Raw genomic sequence first — 23,556 nt, forward strand, 5'->3', positions numbered from 1 at the left:
ACAGATCAGAAATAAATGAGAAAGAGATGAAGGAAACAATAGCAAAGATCAATAAAACTGAAAGGTTTTATCTTCTTTGAGAAGATCAATAAAACTGAAAGGTTTTATCTTCTTTGAGAAGATAAACAAAATTGATAAACCATTAGCCAGACTCATCAAGAAAAAAAGGAGAAGACTCAAATCAATAGAATTAGAAATGAAAAAGGAGAAGTAACAACTGACCTTGCAGAAATACAAAGGATCATGAGAGATTACTACAGGCAACTATGTGCCAATAAATGGACACCCTGGAAGAAAAGGACAAATTCTTACAAAAGCACAACATCCTGAAACTGAACCAGGAAGAAATAGAAAATATAAACAGACCAATCAAAAACACTGAAAATGAAACTGTTATTAAAAATCTTCCAACAAACAAAAGCCCAGGACCAGATGGCCTCACAGGTGAATTCTATCAAACATTTAGAGAAGAGCTAACACCTATCCTTCACAAACTCTTCCAAAATATAGCAGAGGGAGGAACACTCCCAAACTCATTCTATGAGGCCACCATCACCCTGATACCAAAACCAGACAAAGATGTCACAAAGAAAGAAAACTACAGGCCAATATCACTGATGAACATAGATGCAAAAATCCTCAACAAAATACTAGCAAACAGAATCCAACAGCACATTAAAAGGATCATATACCATGATCAAGTGGGGTCTATCCCAGGAATGCAAGGATTCTTCAATATATGCAAATCAATCAATGTGATACACCATATTAACAAACTGAAGGATAAAAACCATATGATCATCTCAATAGATGCAGAAAAAGCTTTCGACAAAATTCAACACCCATTTATGATAAAAACTCTCCAGAAAGGGCATAGAGGGAACCTACCTCAACATAATAAAGGCCATATATGACAAACCCACAGCCAACATCATTCTCAATGGTGAAAAAGTGAAACCTTTTCCACTAAGATCAGGAACAAGACAAGGTTGCCCACTCTCAGCACTATTATTCAACATAGTTTTGGAAGTTTTAGCCACAGCAATCAGAGAAAAAAAAGAAATAAAAGGAATCCAAATCGGAAAAGAAGAAGTAAAACTGTCACTGTTGCAGATGACATGAGACTATATATAGAGAATCCTAAAGATCCTACCAGAAAACTACTAGAGGTAATCAATGAATTTTGTAAAGTAGCAGGATACAAAATTAATGCACCAAAATCTCTTGCATTCCTATACACTAATGATGAAAAATCTGAAGGAACATTTATGGAAACACTCTCATTAACCACTGCAACAAAAAGAGTAAACTAGCTAGGAATAAACCTACCTAAGGAGACGAAAGACCCATATGAAATTAAAGATGATATAAACAGATGGAGAGATATACCATGTTCTTGGATTGGAAGAATCAAAATTGTGAAAATGACTATACTACCCAAAGCAATCTACAGATTCAGTGCCTATTCAATCCCTATCAAACTACCAATGGCATTTTTCACAGAATTAGAACATTTCACAGAATTAGAACAAGAAACTTCACAATTTGTATGGACATACATAAGACCCCTAAGAGCCAAAGCACTCTTGAGAAAGAAAAACAGAGCTGGAGGAATCAGGCTCCCTGACTTTATTTTATACTACAAAGGTACAGTAATCAAGACAGTATGGTACCGGCACAAAAACAGAAATATAGATCAATGGAACAGCATAGAAAGCCCAGAGATAAACCTATGCACATATGGTCACCTTATCTTTGATAGGGGAGGCAAGAATATACGATGGAGAAAAGACAGCCTCTTCAATAAGTGGTGCTGGGAAAACTGGACAGCTACATGTAAAAGAATGAACTTAGAACACTCCCTAACACCTTACACAAAAATAAACTAAAAATGGATTAGAGACCTAAATGTAAGACCTAATGTAAGACCTAATGTAACTATATAGATCTAATGTAACTATAGGTTACATTAAGACCTAATGTAACTATAGAGACCTAAATGTAAGACCTAAATGTAACTATAAAACTCTTACGGGAAAACATAGGCAGAACACTCTATGGCATAAATCACAGCAAGATCCTTTTTGACCCACCTCCTAGAGAAAGGGAAATAAAAACAAAAATAAGCAAATGGAATCTAATGAAACTTAAAAGCTTTTGCACAGCAAAGAAAACCATAAACAGGATGAAAAGATAACCCTCAGAATGGGAGAAAACATTTGCAAACAAAGCAACTGACAAAAGATTAATCTCCAAAATATACAAGCAACTCATGCAGCTCAATATCAAAAAAACAAACAACCCAGTCCAAAAAATGGGCAGAAGACCTAAATGGACATTTCTCCAAGGAAGATACACAAATTGCCAACAAACACATGAAAGGATGCTCAGCACCACTAATCATTAGAGACATGCAAATCAAAACTACAATGAGGTACCACCTCACACCAGTCAGAATGGACATCATCAAAAAATCTAGAAACAATAAATGCCCGAGAGGGTGTGGAGTAACGGGAACACTCTTGCACTGTTGGTAGGAATCTAAATTGATACAGTATCAATGTAAATTGATACTGTTCTCACTATGGAGAACAGTATGGAGGTTCCTTAAAAAACTAAAAATAGAACTACCACATGACCCAGCAATCCCACTACTGGGCATATACCCTGAGAAAACCATAATTCAAAAAGAGTCATACCAGAATGTTCATTGCAGCACTATTTACAGTAGCCAGGACATGGAAGCAACCTAAGTGTCCATTGACAGATGAATGGATAAAGAAGATGTGGCACATATATACAATGGAATATTACTCAACCATAAAAAGAAATGAAATTGAGTTATTTGTAGTGAGCTGGATGGACCTAGAGTTTGTCATACAGAGTGAAGTAAGTCAGAAAGAGAAAAACAAATACCATATGCTAACACATATATATGGAATCTAAAAAAGAAAATGGTTCTGATGAACCTAGGGGGAGGACAGGAATAAAGATGCAGAGGTAGAGAATGGACTTGAGGACATGGGGAAGGGGAAGGGTAAGCTGGGATGAAGTGAGAGAGTAGCAGTGCCATATATACACTAGCAAATGTAAAATAGATAGCTAGTGGGAAGCAGCCGCATAGCACAGGGAGATCAGCTCGGTGCTATGTGACCAGCTAGAGGGGTGGGATAGGGAGGTTGGGAGGGAGACACAAGAGGGAGGGGATATGGGGATATATGTATAACTGATTCACTTTGTCATACAGCAGAAACTAACACACCCACTGTAAAGTAATTATACTCCAATAAAGATGTTAAAAAATAAATAAGTAAATAACAATATCAAAAAATACTCCCAGGAATCTTGAAATAAACTTAAGCAAAACCATATAAGATCTCTGTGGAGGAATAAAAATTAAACTCTAATAAAGGACAAATAAAATGACCTGAATAAATGGAGAGACAATATTATGAATAATCAACTCTTCAAAAATTAAGCTAAAAATTCAATATTATATTGAAATTCCAGTAGGATTTTTTTTTGAATTTTATTTATTTTTTTAAACAGCAGGTTCTTATCAGTTATCTATTTTATACATATTAGTGTATATGTATCAATCCCAATCTCCCAATTCATTCCATCACCACCACCACCACCCCCGCCACTTTCCCCCCTTGGTGTGCATACATTTGTTCTCTACATCTGTGTCTCTATTTCTGCCCAGCAAACCAGTTCATCTGTACCATTTTTCTAGGTTCCACATACATGCTTTAATATACAATATTTGTTTTTCTCTTTATGACTTAGTTCACTCTGTATGACAGTCTCTAGATCCATCCACGTCTCTACAGATGACCCAATTTCATTCCTTTTTATGGCTGAGTAATATTCCATTGCATATATGTACCACATCTTCTTTATACATTCATCTGTTGATGGGCATTTAGGTTGCTTCCATGACCTGGCTATTGTAAATAGTGCTGCAATGAACATTGGGGTGCATGTGTCTTTTTTGCATTATGGTTTTCTCTGGGTATATGCCTGGTAGTGGGATTGCTGGATCGTATGGTAATTCTATATTTAGTGTGGTTTTTTTTTTTTTTTTTTTTTTTGGCAGTACGCGGGCCTCTCACTGTGTAGCCTCTCCCATTGCAGAGCACAGGCTCCGGACACGCAGGCTCAGCGGCCATGGCTCACAGGCCCAGCCACTCTGCGGCATGTGGGGTCCTCCCAGACCAGGGCATGAACCCGTGTCCCCTGCATCGGCAGGCAGACTCTCAACCACTGCGCCCCCAGGGAAGCCCCTATGTTTAGTTTTTTAAGGAACCTCCACACTGTTCTCCATAGTGACTGTATCAATTTACATTCCCACCAACAGTGCAAGAGGGCTCCCTTTTCTCCACACCCTCTCCAGCATTTGTTGTTTGTAGATTTTCTGATGATGCCCATTCTAACTGGTGTGAGGTGATACCTCACTGTAGTTTTGATTTGCATTTCTCTAATGATTAGTGATGTTGAGCAGCTTTTCATGTGTCTCTTGGCCATCTGTATGCCTTCTTTGGAGAAATGTCTATTTAGGTCTCCTGCCCATTTTTTGATTGGGTTTTTGTTTTTTTTTTAACATTGAGCTGCATGAGCTGTTCATATATTTTGAAGATTAATCCTTTGTCCGTTGATTCATTTGCAAATATTTTCTCCCATTCTGAGGGTTGTCTTTTCGTCTTGTTTGTAGTTTTCTTTGCTTTGCAAAACTTTTTAAGTTTCATTAGGTCCCATTTTGTTTATTTTTGTTTTTATTTCCATTACTCTAGGAGGTGGATCCAGTACGAGTTTAAAAGTATAATTGATATTCTAAAATGTTTATGAGGAAATAAACGCCCACCACATAGTTAACAATCTTGAAAAGAAGAAGTAGACAAGAGGTACCTCCCGTGTCAGGCATGAAGACATACTTATACTGCCAAAATAATAAAAAAGAGTGCAGTGGGCCAACTGGAACCGAACAGAGACATCAGAGACGGCTCCATATACATATGGAAACTTATACAACAAAAGTGATGTCAGATTCATAGGAAATGATGAGTTTTTAGCCCGTGAGAATGGAATATTTAGGAAAAAAGAAAAAAACTGGATCAGAGGTGATCTCTAGTTGAATTAAATATTTACATGTCCAGGGAAAATTATAAAGGTAATAGAAAAAAATGGAGAAGCACACCTTTGTGACTTAGAGATAAGAAAGGATTTCTGAAACTAAATCCCCAAAGAGGAAGCCTATGGAAAAATTAATTTGATTAATGAATTGAAGATTTCTAATCAAAAAATAACACTGTGATAAAGTTAACAGAGAGAGGGCAAATTGAGCTATTTGCAAGATCGAGATAACACTTTTCACCTGTCACAGCTGGAAACAGTCAAATGTTGGCCTATGCGGGGGTATGGAAATTGACACAGGCATTTTGGAGGGCGAGCTGGCATTATTTAATTCTATCAAATGAACCTATGTATTATGCCCCAGTCATCCCAGTTCTGGGTATACACTCTTCAGAAAATCATATGCAGGTTCATAAAGAGTCAGATACAAGGATTTGTGCATTTGAAGTACTGTTTGCTTTAGCCAAGAGCTGGAGCAATCCAGATGTCTATCACTGGAGCAGTGGGGAGGTAAACTATAAGGGAAAACACATCACTAATACTGCAAATCAGTGAAAAAGTAACAGAAGATATACACATAGCAACGTGGAAGGTTTCTTCCTAAAAATACGTAGTGCTGCATTTTAAAAAATAGTCAGAGGGACTTTCTTGGCGGTCCAGTTGTTAAGACTCCACGCTTCCACTGCAGGGGGCGGGGCATGGGTTTGATCCCTGGTCGGGGAACTAAGATCCCACATGCCGCACGGCCTAATATATATATATATATATATATATATATATATATATATATATATATATATATATATATATATATATATATATATAGTAAAAGATAAAGGAAAAAATATCTAATATAATACAGTTTATATGCTAAAGATACTTGCATGTATAACAAAATAAAAATGCTTATTTTACAAGAATATGCACAAAAAACACACACATTAAATCATTATAATGATGGCCTTTGAGAGGAAGGATAATTAAGTGGGAAACGGTGATAAAATGTATTAAATGAAACAGATAAAACAAGAGAGGAGGCTTGCACACACAGATGTTGCAAGTTCCACAAGGACAGGGATTTGGGTCTCTGCTCAACAAACATTTGTCGAATACATGAATGTGACATGAATAGAGGATTATGATTCTTGTATCTCTCTATATCTGATTTCTAATTTTTGGTTGAATCATATGAAACTGTAATTTTTTGTAGGTCAAAACTGGCCAAGTTAGCAATTGCATACAATTCAACTTAATAGAAGAAGGCAACTGGGGAATAATTAAAGGTTCTTAGGGAAATATAAACAGCCACTGTGCAGACTTGTGGGAGATAACATGAAAGACAAATCAAATTAGATTCCACTTTTTCCTGATCAAAAACCACTTAATACTGATATAATTGAGATGAGATGATTGTCTTTAAAATAAACCACCCTTAAGACCTAAGTCATCAACACCATTTCCTTAAAATATCAGTTACCTACTTTACTAAGTAATGTAACATCTGCATCTTTTGTCATGCTTACCTATTTTTTAATTGACAATTTTTAAACATACCATTTAAAAATTTTTCACTGTTGGAAGATTTTCCAAAACTTAAAGTGCAGTTTATGTAAGAAAAATTCTGAAAAGTATCAAGTATAGTCACTTTTAAATCTCTCAAAACTATAAAAGGCACTTGTGCCTTCTTTTTTTTAAATACCATTTTTATGATTAAAATACAAAAACCTGTACATATTTAATGCATACAATTTGATGAGTTTAGAGATAAGTATACACCCATGAAACCATCACTACAATCAAGTCATAAACGTATCTATCCCCTTCAAAAGTTTCCACCCACCCTATTTATTTATTTATTTAGTGATAAGAACATAAAATCTATCCTCTTAGCAAATCTCAGTATTATTAACTATAGGCGCTATACTGTAAGTCGATCTCCAGGACTTATTCATCGAGCATAACTGAAACTTTAGACCCTTAGACTAACACCTCCCTATTTCCCTCTTTCCCCAGCCCCTGGTAACTACCATTCTATTCTCTGCTTCTTTGAGTTTGACTAGTTTAGATTCCTTCTATAAAAGGGATCGGGTAGTATTTGTTCTTTGAAGGCATCTTTGATCTTACAGAAATAATTGTTCAGAAAACAGATAAGAGGAAGTGGGAAGAAACTGAAAGAATGCATGTGTGCACTTCCCCTTAACTACACTCTGAAAAATTATTTCTGTAAAATCAGAAACTCCTTAAAATGTATCAAGTATATTCTCACTAGACCTTATTTTCGAATGAGCTAACCTGAATTACCTCTTATAACTAAACTTTTTGGAGGTTATTATTAAGTTCTACCTTGAAAACTTTCTCATCATGCTTTATGTCATGGCTACTGTGTCAGGCACCCTTGAGAGCGTTGTTTTTTGCTCAGCAAGTATTCCATATTGAATGGTGAAATGAAACAGGCATTATGCTTCCTAAAAATGAAGCAAAAAGCATAAGGGCAAAATTGTATTTTCCTTTGTTGCACTGACTACATTTTTCTTGAATGAGTGGAAAGTCAAGAAAAACAGACCACAGCTGAGAACTAGTTCTACAATGGGTCAAAGAACTGAACTAAAAAGATGAATTGAGAGAAAAAGAAGATGTAGCCTTTGTGATCCGTAGTGAATTAAGCTGTTTCCAGTTCATTTTTCAACCTGCACCTATTAAATGAAAATCTCTGCTTGCAGCAATAAAACGATACAATCTTTGCTCCTTGGGATTTGATAATCATAAAGGTCGTTGAAAGGCAGCCCAACTCACTTTACTTATCTCCAGTATACTTTGTGGGAAATAACTGCAACAATGGAAATTTTACCTTGACAGTGAAGCGTTTTTTCTTTGGTGGATTCCAAACCGTGCCAGTCGAATGAATGAATGCACGCAGAGGAGTTAAGGATGTCACCAGCACATACGCTTTAAGAATTACGGATAAATCTTTGGCTCTCAAGAGTGTTTCTTGTGGAGCTAGGACTGTGGTTTGATTCCTAAAAAATTAAAAATATAATTAAAGCTCCATAATTTGGGGTATGTAATTTATAAATTGCCTCAGAGCTTTGTACACCCCATCTCTCTCTCACTGGACCCCAGCTTTCAGTGTATGGGTTGCCTTAAACGATGTCTAAAATTGTACCTAAAATGAGGCTTAAAGATCTAAAAAATTTAAATTAGTCACATCTGGTACCATCCCAACAAAAGTGATACATATAAAAGTTTAGGATACCCCTGAAATTTTCCGGTTCTGCCCTCTCCTACCTTTGCTCTATCTTATCCTCCACAAGAAAAGATACTGTTTCTCAATAGTGGACAGGCAGGTCACCAAAAATATGCCAAAATACTTTCCCCACTAATGTGATTCTACCTAATAACCTGCACCACAGATAAATAAGGGTTAATTTAAGGGATGAAGTATTAGGAAACACTTCAGTCTAAAAAAGGAAAAATAACACTAGTTAAATATTTTGTGATAAAACAAACATAATTTCATTATAAATGATACCAAAATGTATAACTATTTTCTTTTCTGCATCATATTTCTATATTTCAAATATCTAAGTTTGATCAATGAAAAGAGTGTGCTGTTTCATCTTCTGAAGTCTAGGTAAGCAGAAATGCATATGATTCTTCAATAAAAACTATTAACTGTGGAATACTACCTAATAATTATAAAATTACATGGGGCAAACTATTTTGTGTGTTGGATAAGATAATTAAAATCTCTTAATTTTTCACTATAATTTATCTACATGACAAAATCCTTTCCCTGAAGGTAACTTTAATAACTTGGTACCCTACAGTTGCTTTCTCAGAGCCATAAAAAAATAATAAAAAAAAAATCATTCAGCCATACTCGTAGACTAAGGCATGTTATTTGAGTATAAAATGGAAGTTAAAATTTTAGTTTCACATGGCCAAGGTTTTAAATTCAATTTCCATTAATGTAACTTCCTGGATAAGAGTCCTATTTACCCAAATGTTTATTCTATGGCAAGAGAGATTTGAATTAGTGTAGCAGAAAATCGATGGTGGCATTATTTATTAAGAAGAGATAGCCTAAAATTTATATAACAGAACCTAATAATTCAAACACGTAAAACCCCCAGATGTGTTTGGTGCTTTTCTCTTATTAGCTATCTCTTAAAATGCACGCTTGACATAACAATTCAAGATGATTAGCTTACAGCTGTTCACGTCTCCAGTCCCCTGGTTTCCACAAATATGACTTCACTGTTTTTAAAAGGTGACTTGAATTACTCAGCTTTAATTGTATGCTCTGATCCAGACACACTGAGGGGCTCACCGGAAGTTGCAATTCTGAAAAGATTCAACAGAGCAAAAAACAGTCATTCTATTGTTTCCTTTTGGAATGGCTTCCATAATAGAGTCTGCTATGTTAAACTGGTTCCAAGGGAAATAGGCCTCAAATTTTCTCCCCATTCTAATCAAGGTTCAATCCCTCAAGCATGAAGGCATGTTTAGAGGGGCATTTGCTTTGTAGTATGTTATCTTACCACAGACTAGAAAAACAATTATAATAACTGATTTCAAAATTTTTTCTCAGAAGGTGAAGTAGATTTGATGTCTCCTTCTGTCCCACACCAAGAGGGTCTTTCTTCCATACAGCTAGGAGATGCTCTCTCGATTAGGGGATGGTGGCTGCAGGAGTTGACTTCTGTTTGCGATGAGAATTTTATATAGATAACTTGAGTTGATTTCCTGACAATACAGTCCTTCACGTGCTAGAGTTTGTCATGCTTCATGACCTTGGTAACCTCAACCAGAGTGCTTCATTATTTTGTAAAATATTATTTAGTGGGTTTTTGAAGTGTGTAAAAGTAAAGACCAACAATAATGACTTATTTCCGAACACTCGTATTGATACTTTTAAAAAATAGGTGTATGTACAAGGTTAGAAAAATCAAAGTGTAATCATTGCATAAAGTTTCCACCAACTAACCATCAATCAACTGCTTACTTACTGAGCACTCAGTAAATGCAAGCCATAAATGCCTTCCTTTCTGTTCTTTTTCAGTGGAAGTGTCAAAGTCATGCAATTCTACAAAAACAATTTTCCCCATGGACTCCTCTATGTTTTGACCATGACAACGTAAAAACCTTGAATTCTGCTCATTTTCCTTGGTAATAAAAGCTATGTCTAGACTCCTACTTCAATTTCTTGCCCCTATGATTTCACTGCAATGATCAAGCAGCATGAAAGATTGTTTTATTACTTTATGGCAACTTAATTTTGCTTTGATGTTTTTCTACATGAATTTTCCAGGGGAAAAGAAAAGGAAAAGAAAAAATACTTGGCTACTTCAGCAAGCCCAAAGATGAATAATTTGGTATAAATTAATGAGCATCATTAATAACAATTTGAAACACAACCTCCCACAAACATTAGTACCTAGAGTGCAACAAATATGATAATAGAATAGCTGTCTAAGCCCACTCACTGCAAAAATAAGTTAATCACTTTATTAATATTAAACTTTTTCTCAGGAACATTTTCTGGAGTAAACCATGAAATGTTATTGATATCATTTACATCAGAATAATAAATGACTTACTAGAAATTTGTAACAGTGATTCCAAATTCTTTTTTAAGTATATTCAAGTCAATCTCAATTTAAATGTAAGACACAAACACTGTGACTCATTGAGCCTATTTTAAGTGAAAACACACATGAACATAGCTCTTCTTTAATGGCACCTTCACGGACCAACTCTGTTTTCAATTTTCACCCTATATTTTTTGTATAATAAACGGTACATGGTATCACCTTCAATTTCCTTCTCTACTTCTATAGTATTTACAAATAAACGTATTATATGTGAACCAGTACATATTTAAAATAACAATATTTTCATAATATCTGACTCCAAGAGTGAGACAAATATAGAACATTCAGAGACTAGAGACAATTGCCAAAATGAAATCTAATGAGGGCCAGAGATCCCAATGCCAGAAATAGGTCAAAAACATGGAAATATGTCAGAAAAGATTTTTGGTTATGACACAGAGCAAACATGTTCCTACGGAACCATTTTGTCCTCAGGTTCTTTCCCTTCAATTGACCAGTGATATGACTGGAGTCTGCGGATGTCAGTTTCAGCTGAGCGACACAGGAATCTACTCCTCATAGACGAGGGCACCAAGGGCAAGTCAGAAGCCAAGCACAGCCTGACAAGAGTTTCTGAATTGGTGCTTCAGTTTCACCTTGAGCTGGGTAAGCCCATCAGTAGCCAGGTACGTTTGGCCTATTTTGTATCTTGTAAATGACTAAAGAATTAACCAACTAACTGAGCCAAGGGAGGGAAGGGTCTTCATATCTGAAGTGTTAAATAACTGTTGGTCTTTAAAGATGTTAATAAGGTGATTAAAATCTTGAATTTTTCCCCCCTAAACTCTCTACTCTGGGTAGAATTTAGGCCGGGACATTAAATTCAAATAAATATTTTCTATAAGAATATTCTTCATATTTTCTTCATACATCTCGCATCTTTTGTACTGCCAAGTTACTTTTAGCATATGTGTTCATATGTGTATACATATGCATATATATAAATTACCTAATTTATATATAATTTATTTAATATATTATATAAACATACTTATATTACATACATATATTATTTTCCAGAGATTTAACACACTCTAACTCAAGCTACAGAGTTTTTTGTTTTGGGGGGTTTTTTAAATTTTATTTTATTTATTTTTTTATACAGCAAGCTCTTATTAGTTATCCATTTTATACATATTAGTGTAAATATGTCAATCCCAATCTTCCAATTCATCACACCACCACCCCTTGACATCAGCATTTTACCTCAGTTAACACCACTTGTTTGCATGTCCTTGCAATCCCAGACTGCACTTCCGGGTCTAAGCTGCTACTTAGCTGCCTTAAAATAGGTGGGTGGTGGATAATGTCATTCATATCTTGCTATTTCTTACAAAACACACTAAACGTCTTAGGGAAGATAATTCTCTGGTATCCAATAATATCTCAGTCATTTTCAATAAATTAGGGATGTGCAGTCATTGCTTTAAAAAATTCTGTGAGCTGCGGCCTCACTCAGGGGTTCAAAGTCATGAGTTAACAATCAAGCTCTCTGCTAGAGTTTGACTCTGTAGACCCAGCCAATGGAAGCTGAATCAAAAGCCTGGATTGTAAGTAGTGGAAAAAATTCAAGCTAGTTTTAAGTCAAAAGGGGAAAAGGCTAAGTAACAGTGAAAAATTATCAAAGTAGAGGTTTTCTGCTCCTTTGGTCCTCTTTTCCTCTCTAAGAAAGAATGATACATGTTATATGGGAACCAAATCTTTGCAATGTTGTTTGAAGTATGGGAAAAAATAAATTTATTTTTAAATCTATATAAATGAGTTAGAGAGGAAAGTGGACAAAGAGACCATTGAGGAGAGCGGATGTGCAGGATGGTGTTTTGGTGAGCTGGGGGGGTTGCCTAGGGGAAAAAGAGGGTTGTAAAAGTAGAATTTAGCGGAAATTTCATTGTGTGTTGAATAAGGCTAATTGCCCCTTGGCTGCCATATTGTCCCCAACTCTACTCTCAAAAACAAAGAAACAAAAAAACTATTAAAAAATTTAAACTACTCCTCAAGGCTTATTTACCAGTAAGTCATGCTGTTATTGGAGGGGGCGTTTTAATTAATTTATTTGTTTGCTTAACACAACCTAATGCTCAGCATTCTCTCGGAGGGGCCTTTTTTTGTGTGTGGTACGCGGGCCTCTCACTGTTGTGGCCTCTCCCGTTGCGGAGCACAGGCTCCCGACGCGCAGGCTCAGCGGCCATGGCTCACGGGCCCAGCCGCTCCACGGCATGTGGGATCTTCCCGGACCGGGGCACGAACCCGTGTCCCCTGCATCGGCAGGCGGACTCTCAACCACTGCGCCACCAGGGAAGCCCTCGGAGGGGACATTTTTGCCTAAGCTCCCTGCCACACCTGGCTCAATCCCCTGGGGCCAAGGTCAGGTCCCTTGGGCCACTTGGCTGCCGGGGCGTATAGCTATGAGGAAGAGGCAGGGCGAGAGGGGGTGATACAGACACAGGCAGGTGAGCAAAATCTGATTTAGAGAAAAGTACATTAAGTTTCTGTTATAAGGGCTGTGCATTCAATTTCATGGATCTAGAGTGAAAAGTGACAACGGTTCATGGCCGCCATTATCCACGGAATGATTTGCGATTCACGTTTTCAGCTCGCTGCCTCACAACTACTCACCTGGCCTCCAACTCACCACTACGGCTGATTTCTCTGAGAATGTTGCTCCTTACTCAGCATTTTCTTCGGTCCCCCAAATCTGGCTTTTATTTACCAAATCACTTAAACCATTCACAGAATCCATTAGTCCCAGGGGCTTGAGGTGACATTAGGGCACAACTGGAAATTTTCCAAATTGACATGAGTCAATTGGATTTTGGGTTGTTTTTCGGTTTTGCTTCCCTCATGATCTATATTCTACATAATTAAGGGCTTTTCACCCACGAATGGCTTAAACCGTTGTTTCAATGGCTTACGAACAGCAAAATACCCTATTAAAATCTGTCCAAAAGGTAAAATTTCTCTTAATTAAAAGCTCAGAGTACACCTGGCACATTGTTTGATTTGCTCGTGGCACAGCCCGTGTAGATTTACCAATAAATCACGTAACTGGAAAATTTTAAATATCACTTTGCCGGTGGTATCTTTGCTTTTCGTAGTCCTCTTTGAATATAGTTTAAAGTTCGTTCTCTTAAATGACACAAGCTCTTCTAAAATTGGCTGCTGAATAACCTACACAGGACTGAGAGAAGGAATCTAGAAACAGAAACATTACAAAATACTGAACCGAAAAGATAAATTAGGCATGATCAGTTTACTTAACCACGTAATCTTTCTCTTTTTCTTCTTAATTCTGTATTTAGATACAAAGTAAACATTCCCGCTTCTGCAATATTTGGAACACAAGAATATAAATAGCTATGGCTTTATATTTGAAGGATAAATGCAGTCCTATTTCCATATGCTCAACAGAAATATTTCAGGTCCAGTCGTGACATTGTTAGAACCCAATGACATTAAACACGACCATCCCAACCCCCTAAACTAAGAAAAGACGAGACACCTACTTTTTGTTGCTGTTCTTTGAAACCCTATGGTCAATGAATGATGACAAGAATGCTGTCTGGTTATTATTTACCAGTGTGATGGAGTTTTAGTGTGACACCAATCCGTGTCCAGCTAGGAGTTCACTATGTCTGGCTCTGACTGGAAGAACTGTGGGTAAAGCCTAATAGTAAGGAATCTGTCCTAGAGAAAAAAGAGTGGATGGAAGAGAAGTCCAAGGATAACAGGACAACATGAAAGAGAAGGGGAGCTTTTAGTATGTTGCTCCTATATTCCACAGGCCTTACTGCCACTCCAGGTTTTAGGTCAGAAGCTAAAATAATACTGAAAGAATGTTTTTTTTAGTGAGAGTGTAACATTACATACAATAGAAAAAAAATAACGTAAAGAAAGATTTTGACTATTGATTTTTTACTACTGAACCAATTTAGTGTTGACTTATTCAGGCTTCTGAGAATACCCGTAGACTTCCAGCCAATGGACAAGACAGTGACTGGTACATGGGACATGGCACCAACAGTTTCAGCAGCAGCCAGAGGAGAAGCAGGCACAGCATGAACCTCAGGATCCCTTACACTGGGCATGGGACAGCACAGACAATGGCAGGTGCAGCAGCAGCCTCTGCCATGGGGCACTCCAGTGGCAGAACACCTTTGGTGGGTGTGACCAGCGGTTACACTGGCAGCAGATGACCACAGGGCACCAGAGCAGAAATGGAGAAAATAGTGGACACGGTATCGAGTATAAGAGGATTGTGTTCATGAGCACATAAGGTACACCCTCTAAGACAAAGGGGGCATTTGAGGCCATCACAATGATCAAGAATGCTAGTGAAATTTAATAGATGAGGGTTATAAAGCCCAGATCTCTGCCTTATGTAGGATAAGGCTGATGTTTATTTGGAATGTATTGGTAAGGTGCAGAGTCCAGCGCCTGTTTGAATAGTGAGATAACCATTCTCATCGACCAAGGCACATACCACAACAGCTGTTACTATGTTGAATATCGCTCTGTGCAAAACAATAAATTCTCCCCCACCCTATATCACTTTTGAATGTCTCACTGGACATTGAAGTGGATGAAAAGCCTGTTGGTAATTATTTGAACCTGGAGCTTGACTCCATTTTATATATAAACCCCAAGCATTTTACCCAGTTTTAACATACACTGAATTTTTCAGGAGTGTGATTTCATAGTCAAGCAAGGGAACACTATACTTTGTTTTGCTTGTGACTGTCTCAAGAGTTGTTCACCAACAGCAATGTGACCCATGGAATCTTAGTTTCCTTATGATACAACTGCACCAATCTGAATTTGTACCTGTCACATTCATGGAGATTCCAAATAAAAGAGGGAGCATTTGACTATTTCATTACTCCTTATGCTGTCATTATGCCTAAACATTTACATATTAGATTACAAATTGTTACACTATAAAGTACTTGCCTTTTATTTGTCCTTTATATCAAAGTTAGGGCATTATATTAGGGCTTGTTGAAATTATGTGTATAGGTAAGTTATAGATACTTCCTTCCAGATCCACCAGAGATTAATAAATAAATTTATCCAAAAAGAATGTGAGGTCTGATAGGAATGAATGAAAGGATTGCTTTAGGATGATCCAAAAGTGATTGGAAGCAGGATTTTGAGATGAAGAGGCCTGAAGACAGTGAGTGTAGGTGGAGGCAAAGAAATGTTTTTGTGACCATTTTAAGATCCTAGCTTTAAGTTGCATCGCACAGGGAGATCAGCTCAGTGCTTTGTGACCACCTAGAGGGGTGGGGTAGGGAGGGTGGGAGGGAGACGCAAGAGGGAGGGGATATGGGGATATATGTATATGTGTAGCTGATTCACTTTGTTATACAGCAGAAACTAACACACCATTGTAAAGCAATTATACTCCAATAAAGACGTTAAAAAAAAAAAAAAAAGATCCTAGCTTTATTCCCAGGTTAGTGAATCCTGAAAAACATGGGTCTCACCAACTGGATAGGAGCAGTGGTTAGTACTTATCAACGAATATTTATGGAAATACTTACTGAAGCAACTAATATTTATGGAAATGCTTATTAAATACTTAATGTTCGTGGGTTGCTGACTCTGTGTGAGGCATTGTTCCAAGTACTTTAAGTGCACGAACTCCTTCGATCCTCCTACCAACCCCAGGAGGCAGAGTCATTATTGTCCCTATACTGCAGACAGAAAACTGAAGCATGGAGAAGGTAAGAAACTTGCCCAAGGACAGTGGGCTATTAAGACGTCAAGATGGGATCCACACATGTGCAGCCGGGCTCAGTCTGCACTCGCCACTACCCAACAGCAGATGCGCCATCAGGTCAAGGCGATTACTTGTTCAGACAGAAATCATGTATCACCCACAAAACGTAATTTTGTTCTACTTACGTTCATTAATTTCACATCCCCAGATTGGTGCTTTATAAACCCTTTTGGCAGCACAGCCAGTGAATTCTAAAAGCCCTCCCAAAAAGGTCAGAAGAGGGCTTCCCTGGTGGCGCAGTGGTTGAGAGTCCGCCTGCCGATGCAGGGGACACGGGTTCGTGCCCCGGTCTGGGAGGATCCCACATGCCGTGGAGCGGCTGGGCCCATGAGCTATGGTCGCTGGGCCTGCACGTCCGGAGCTTGTGCTCCACAATGGGAGAGGCCACAACAGTGAGAGACCCACATACCGAAAAAAAAAAAAAAAAAGGTCAAAAGAGCAGCTTCGACGAGCCAGGACTACTAATACTTGGTCCTTCCACGTGGCCCAAAGTGGTCACTGTCGTTCCAGAGGCCCAGACCTCAGGCTGGTGGCTACGCCCACATCTGAGTTGCCCCGAACCCCAGGCATACGGCTGCGGTATGAGGTTTGTCACGTGAAATTTTCTACTTTGCCTAAAAATGGTTGTGGATGGCTTGAGGAGCTGAGCCTGAGCGGGCACATCAGATAAAAAGGTAACAGAAGAAAGGTAGAGAGGACCCTCAGGAAAGTGCCAGTGAGCACTGAGGACCTGAGCTTCTGACTCTCCCAGGGTAGGCAATCCCCATCTGTTACTGAGTTCCCTATTAAAAAACTAAAACAAACAAAAATGACTAAAGCAAAACAATCTCCTGCCTGCAGCAAATTCACTTAATATCTCCTTATATGTAAATATTATGATAAATAAGAAATTATAAGAATTACTTTAGTTGATCAAATAATAATACTGATGATTAATAATAATAATAAATAGTAAACAAGTTCCCTTTCTCATTAGGCCCAGGTATTAGGCTTTCTTAAATAGCTCCTTTCTTATTTTCTTGCATTATAAGGGACAGGCTTAAAATACAGTATAGTGGCTCAAGCCTGTTACAAGAGCATGGTACCTGAGATATGGATCTGCTCCTTTCCAGCTGTGTAGCTCAGACGTTCTTGGAGCTTCCATTCCTCTATCTAAAGAAGGCATATCAGTATCTGCCCCACAGATGGTTACAGAGGGTTAAAAGAGTAAGTAGATAAAGGGCTTGACACAGTGTCTGACACATGATAAGTAAAAAATTAATGTTACCATGTGTTATTATTTGAGGGTAATTTATCTATAATATAACCTTGTGGCATAAATCATAAAGCCCCAATCTATTTGTAAAACAAACACAAAATTACTACTAATCGTGTTTGATGACTCTCTATACTCAACCTCTAACTTTAGATAAATACTTGGGCATCAATATGCTTTCTTTCCATATCAGCATGCCTCCAAAAAGAAGAACAATATATATTGTTGTGACAGTTTTATGTCAATCTGAAAAACTGAACACCTCATTCAATTTTTCTCTCTGAATCAACTCATGGATATCTTGAGCAATATAGAAATGATACCTTAATATTACTTTTATAGATTTACAACACATATTCTTTTATAAAGCATTTGCATGACAACTCTGTGAGGAAAGAATGGTCACTCTAATTGCTCCTATCTTACAAGTCTAGAAAAGAGGCACAAATGGACCAAGTACTTTTCCCAGAGTCATGTCACTATACTTAGTAGCTGTGTGGAACTAGAATTCAGGTCTCCTCATACGGGGACCATAGGATTCCTGACTTCCGCCTCTACTAGGTTGAAGGTTAGAATTCTTCTGACCTCTGAGGCTAGGATTCTTACCAGTACTTATGAGCCCACGCAGAAATGGATGAGGCAAGAGAGTCCTTCAAAAGGCCTTCTCAGTTAACGTGGCTGAATTACCTACTTTTGTCTATTTGGGGGTAAGTTGACCCTTTGATAAGCTACACATTTTCTTGTGAAATGACTATCAACACTGGGATTGTAACTGCTGCTATGACTATGATATCATTTTTACCATTAGGTGGTGCTAAGAGAAGTTTAAAGAAAATCGTCCCCAAAGTTATCGAAGCAGTGAATCACAGGATTTGAATGGGGTTTACCATATAATAGAGTCTATGCGTCTCTCCCAGACAGAAGCACACCCAACCCATCATCAAAGAGTAAAGCATCTTCCAAAACAACTCCATTCATTCAGTTAATTATACTTCTGCCAAGTACATATCCTTTCTAATCATAACTTCAACTACAGACGAAGGATTCTAAGATTCTATTTAGGGAAATGAATGTATTTCACTTTGTAGCTTGCTGCAAATCCCATTTTGGGTTTTTATCAATATATATTTCAACAGGATCTATCAGACTGGAAGACACTAAACGCCTATTAAAATGTATCAGTCCTAATAAATCATATTATTAATTATTATGGTTACAATGAGAACTTCAAGAGACTAGTCACAACAAGTATCATCTTCCCACGAATAAATGTGTTATGTAACATACACTTTATGAAGTTGTGTGCCTTAGGGCCAATGCATCACTTTAGTGGGTTTTCATTTCCTAATATCAATGATATCCTGCAAATCAAACGTCAGTTCCCAGCCCTGGAGTTCCATGAAAATGAATGAACAAGCCATGAGCACTGCAAACCTACTAACATTGTTTTTCTTTCATAACACTTGTAATTTTGTTGTTGTTGTTCAGTATCTACCTCTACCACCAGAAGGAGACTGGGTAAGAGATTTTCTTGAAGTTCAACATACTATATCCTCCAATGCCAAAATCTCTGTCTCTCTCTGTCTGTCTCTCTTTGTCTCTGTATATATATACAGAAATAAATGAATCAAAATCATAGAATCATAGAATAGTTCTCTTTTGCTTATTGAGTTTACTCACAAAACAAGGCAAGTATGTAAGTTTCAGGATGAATTTTCACCACTTCAGCAGCTAACTTCTAGAACTTGATTTCATTTTGTCCCCTTCTTAATCTAGCTCTTATAATCCCCAAATAAAGCAGCCCCTGATGGCTTAAAATAAAAAGGTTGGCCATTTCTGTAACAGGTTTTTCATCTATCTTAAAGCAAGTTATGTTTTTGGGAGGCATCTTATCAAGATTTCAGATTCTCTGCTAGTATTTCTGTTGCAAATACAGTGGCTCAGGAAGAAGTGATACGGGGAAAATATCACAATCACTGCTTGGGCAATGTTTTTGTTGAGGAAAAGGCAAACAAATATGGTAGAGTTTATTTCAGAGGGCAACATACTGAGTCACGGAACGTATCTACACACAGCGAGGAATAAACTATTGATTAATAGATGCAGGCTGGGCAAACAGGGTAAACAAATCCATGAAGTACAAGTATAGTTCACTGAGGTTTTATCACGTAATGCAAAGGGAACTCAGTTTCGTTGTTTAAAGTTGTTCATGTTTTAACAAGTTGTTTTTGTGCCATTTAGACGCAGTGCTACTCTACTATGTTTAAAGTAAATGGGGACTTACTGGAAAGATTTGGACAACAAAAGTAAGTACCTCTCTTATCACCTCTTCCTCTATGGTCTGCTGAAAATCAGATTTAATCATCAGAATCACACACATTGTTGCAAGTGTGCTACGCAATCTCGCCCCTCACGTGTCCCAGTGTTTGGCACAAGATAACAAACTCCCGAAGTGAAATAAGTAAACATACCTACATGATGGCAGGAGGTACACAAGTCGTGCACCAGAAATGTAAAGATTCACCAAACCAGTTCAAGTTTAAAAGGTCAGGGCCATTTAACCAAAGAGCAGAGGGATTAATAAGCTCCCTCAGCCAGCCGGTCTTGAGCACAACTTCCGAGATGTCAAGGAGCTGCCATTATGCTCCTTTCCATTACTGGAACATGGACGTGTTGTCCCTTTCACACTGTCCCGATGCCCAAAGTGCAAAGTGTAACGTCGTGAGCAACACCAGAGCAAGAAGCACCTTTGGGTCACTGAGCTCGATCTAGCTTCTCCCAAAGAAAAAGCGAGTCTCCCAAAGCTCCCACTGACCCTCATACCCCAGTGCTACCAGCCTCCACTGACCCTCCCTCCTGTCTTGCCAGTGGCCGGGCAGGAAGCACGTCACAGTATATATACCAGGCACGTCGACAAGTTTGCTTCTTAGTCTTAAGATATGCCAAATGGAAAGAAGCATTAAGTAGCTTACGACTAACAGGCTATAATAAGCAGCAAATATTTTTTCCCATTTTCAAGGAAATGAAGCAAGGCGATGCTATCGTATTCTCAAAGTCTCCATTTGATTGTGTCTGTGATTAGTCCATTTAGAGATTTATGGCTCACAGGCAGTGATCAGTTTTCTGGATAGGCCAGACTCAGTAGACGATTGCTGCATTTGCATGATTCAATAGTTTCCATGAACTTCTGACTGGTCTGCAATGGTGTCTAACATTGTTATCCATAAAATTATTATTTGGGGTTGAAGTATATCGAATGAAAAAAAGGGTATACTTGAGAGAGGGAAGTAGAGCAGAATGAATTAATTTCTCATATTAGCGAGCTCTGGAGAGCAGAGAAAGGTCTGAGAACATGTGAGAACTGGGGTTCATGGTAGAAAGTAACAAAGAGAAGGAAACATGAATATTCCCTTACTTTAAAATGAATCATTTAGGCAGAATGATTCGTTCTGCCTAAAGAATGCCATGGGCTTTATCATAAACAATCAGTAAATATTTATCAAAAACCTATAATAGGGCTTCCCTGGTGGCGCAGTGGTTGAGAGTCCGCCTTCCAATGCAGGGGACACGGGTTCGTGCCCCGGTCCGGGAAGATCCCACATGACGTGGAGTGGCTGGGCCCGTGAGCCATGGCCGCTGAGCCTGCGCATCCAGAGCCTGTGCCCCGCGATGGGAGAGGCCACAGCAGTGAGAGGCCCGCGTACCGCAAAAAAAAACCAACCAAACAAAAAAACCCTATAATAATAGACATCCATTGTTTTTATGTGTCCAGTATCTTTCTTCCTTTGGGGATCTGTTCTCCTCTCACCATATGGATCTGGTGAACTGCCAATCACAGTTCCCTGCCTCTTTCTTGGCTGTTATGGGCTGAATCCTCAAAATTCATGTTGAAGGCCTAACCGCCAGTACCTCAGAATGTGACTGTATTTGGAGAAAACATCTTTAAAGAGATGGTTAAGCTAAATAAGGTCATTAGGGTGAAGGCAGGAAAAGGAGCAGGCAGTAAGCCTGGTGTTGAAGGGACAGTGAAGGGCGGGACTTGGCTTGAGCAGAGAGTTAGGTTGGGGGACAACAGGAGACCAGGGAGAAATGTAGGGACCTCAGCCTGTGGCAGGCCGTGAATGCCACCCGGAGGAGTTTGGAGGAGTGACGTGGTTAAGAAAGCAGACTCCAGACTCATACTGACTATGTGAAGATACCATTTGTTAGATGTGTGATACTGAAAATTTTACTTAATTTCTCTATACTTGAGATAAATAGGAATAATAATGATATCTCCCTCATGGAGACATTGTGAGGACTAAATGAATTAATATACATATGGATATATGTAAGTATATAGTTTTAAAACAAAATATATTATTAACATATATTTTACATAGATATTGTATGAATAGGTAAAATATATACTAATATAAAATATATATTATATATATATTGGGATTACTCCTCTTTATTTTTAACTCAACAATATAGTGTGAATATTTTTCTATGCCAATAAATGTAGCTCTCCATCACTTTTTTAAAAAGATTTTGTTGTTGTTGATGTGGACCATTTTTAAAGTCTTTATTTAATTTGTTACAATACTCCTTCTGTTTTATGTTTTGGTTTTTTGGCCGCAAGGCATGTGGGATCTTAGCTCCCTGACCAGGGACTGAACCCACACCCCTTGCATTGGAAGGCAAAGTCTTAACCAGTGGACCGTCAGGGAAGTCCCTCCATCACTTTTACCCCCACTTCCCATCACTTTTAATGTCTTCATAGTTTTCCACAGATAAACATGCCACGATTTGCTCACACTTGAATTGCATGGTACTCTAGTATGTAAAAATTGTTCATGAACAGGAAAAGTATGGAAAATTATGTACTTTCACTAAATTTACATTTTTTCTTGCTTTTTGCTTATCTGTATTTTCTATTCTTTTCATATTGAATGTGGCTCACTAGCATAATAAAAGGGAAAGGGAAAAGGAATTAAAAAATGCATGTTTGATCATTTTTAAAATCTGATTTCTATTTTCCTTCTCATCGGTGGCCAAAAAACTTAACAGGATACAGGAAAGAAAGAGAAGAACATTTCTATGACCTTTCATGCCTGAAAACAGAATCATGCTTGATAAACAGAATCTACCTCCACTGACCACTATTCATGCTCTCTAATGGTCAAATATGGCTGAGGGCCTTGGAGAAAGTAGCAGAATTAAAAGTACTGAAAGTGACATCTGAGATTCTAGGCTCAGAGGCATTGAAGGAGTGAAAAAGCCAGAAAGACAGTGATTATAAAGTGGTAAATTAGTTTAACGTCTCAAAGATGGATGTAGTTGTCTGTGATGCAAGTTACTAATCAGCAAGGCTACACAGGCGGGAGGCAGAAGGTGCAGAGAAAGGAAGGTCATGGATTTGATGAGATCAAAGAGCTGTGATGATGAAAGGGTCATTGGTGTGGACATCAAAACTGATAAGAATGATAGCAGATCTGAAGTCTCCAGAAGAAGTTAACCAAGGTGATGATTTTCTTATTGAATATTCTGAATGATCAGGATGTTGAGAGATGGGAGTAAGGAGGACTGGCAGAGAGACACCAACAAATCCCTCCCAATTCCAGAGATTAAGGTTTTAGGAACACCCAGCTTCATTGTTCTTAGGGATTAACAAAGTCACCACTTTGTGAGGAAAATGGAAGGTGGAGTTACCAAGGGTTTAGAGAAATGCAAACATGTATGAAGAGGAAGGA

The 23,556-nt window shown here is 38.0% G+C and overlaps 1 protein-coding gene across 1 annotated transcript in view; it reads right to left on the reverse strand.

Annotated features, from left to right (window-relative positions):
* Window positions 1–23,556, reverse strand: part of CPED1 (cadherin like and PC-esterase domain containing 1) — a 303,302-nt gene that overhangs the window by 200,891 nt on the left and 78,855 nt on the right. The window contains exons 5-6 of the mRNA XM_082661907.1: window positions 9,345–9,477; window positions 7,982–8,150 (exon numbers count right to left, since the gene is read on the reverse strand). Coding sequence (XP_082518033.1) covers window positions 7,982–8,150; window positions 9,345–9,477 — 302 coding nt within the window. The remainder of the gene's footprint in view (window positions 1–7,981; window positions 8,151–9,344; window positions 9,478–23,556) is intronic.

This window comes from Grampus griseus (assembly GCF_964374135.1).
Source record: "Grampus griseus genome assembly, chromosome: 9".
NCBI lineage: Eukaryota > Metazoa > Chordata > Mammalia > Artiodactyla > Delphinidae > Grampus > Grampus griseus.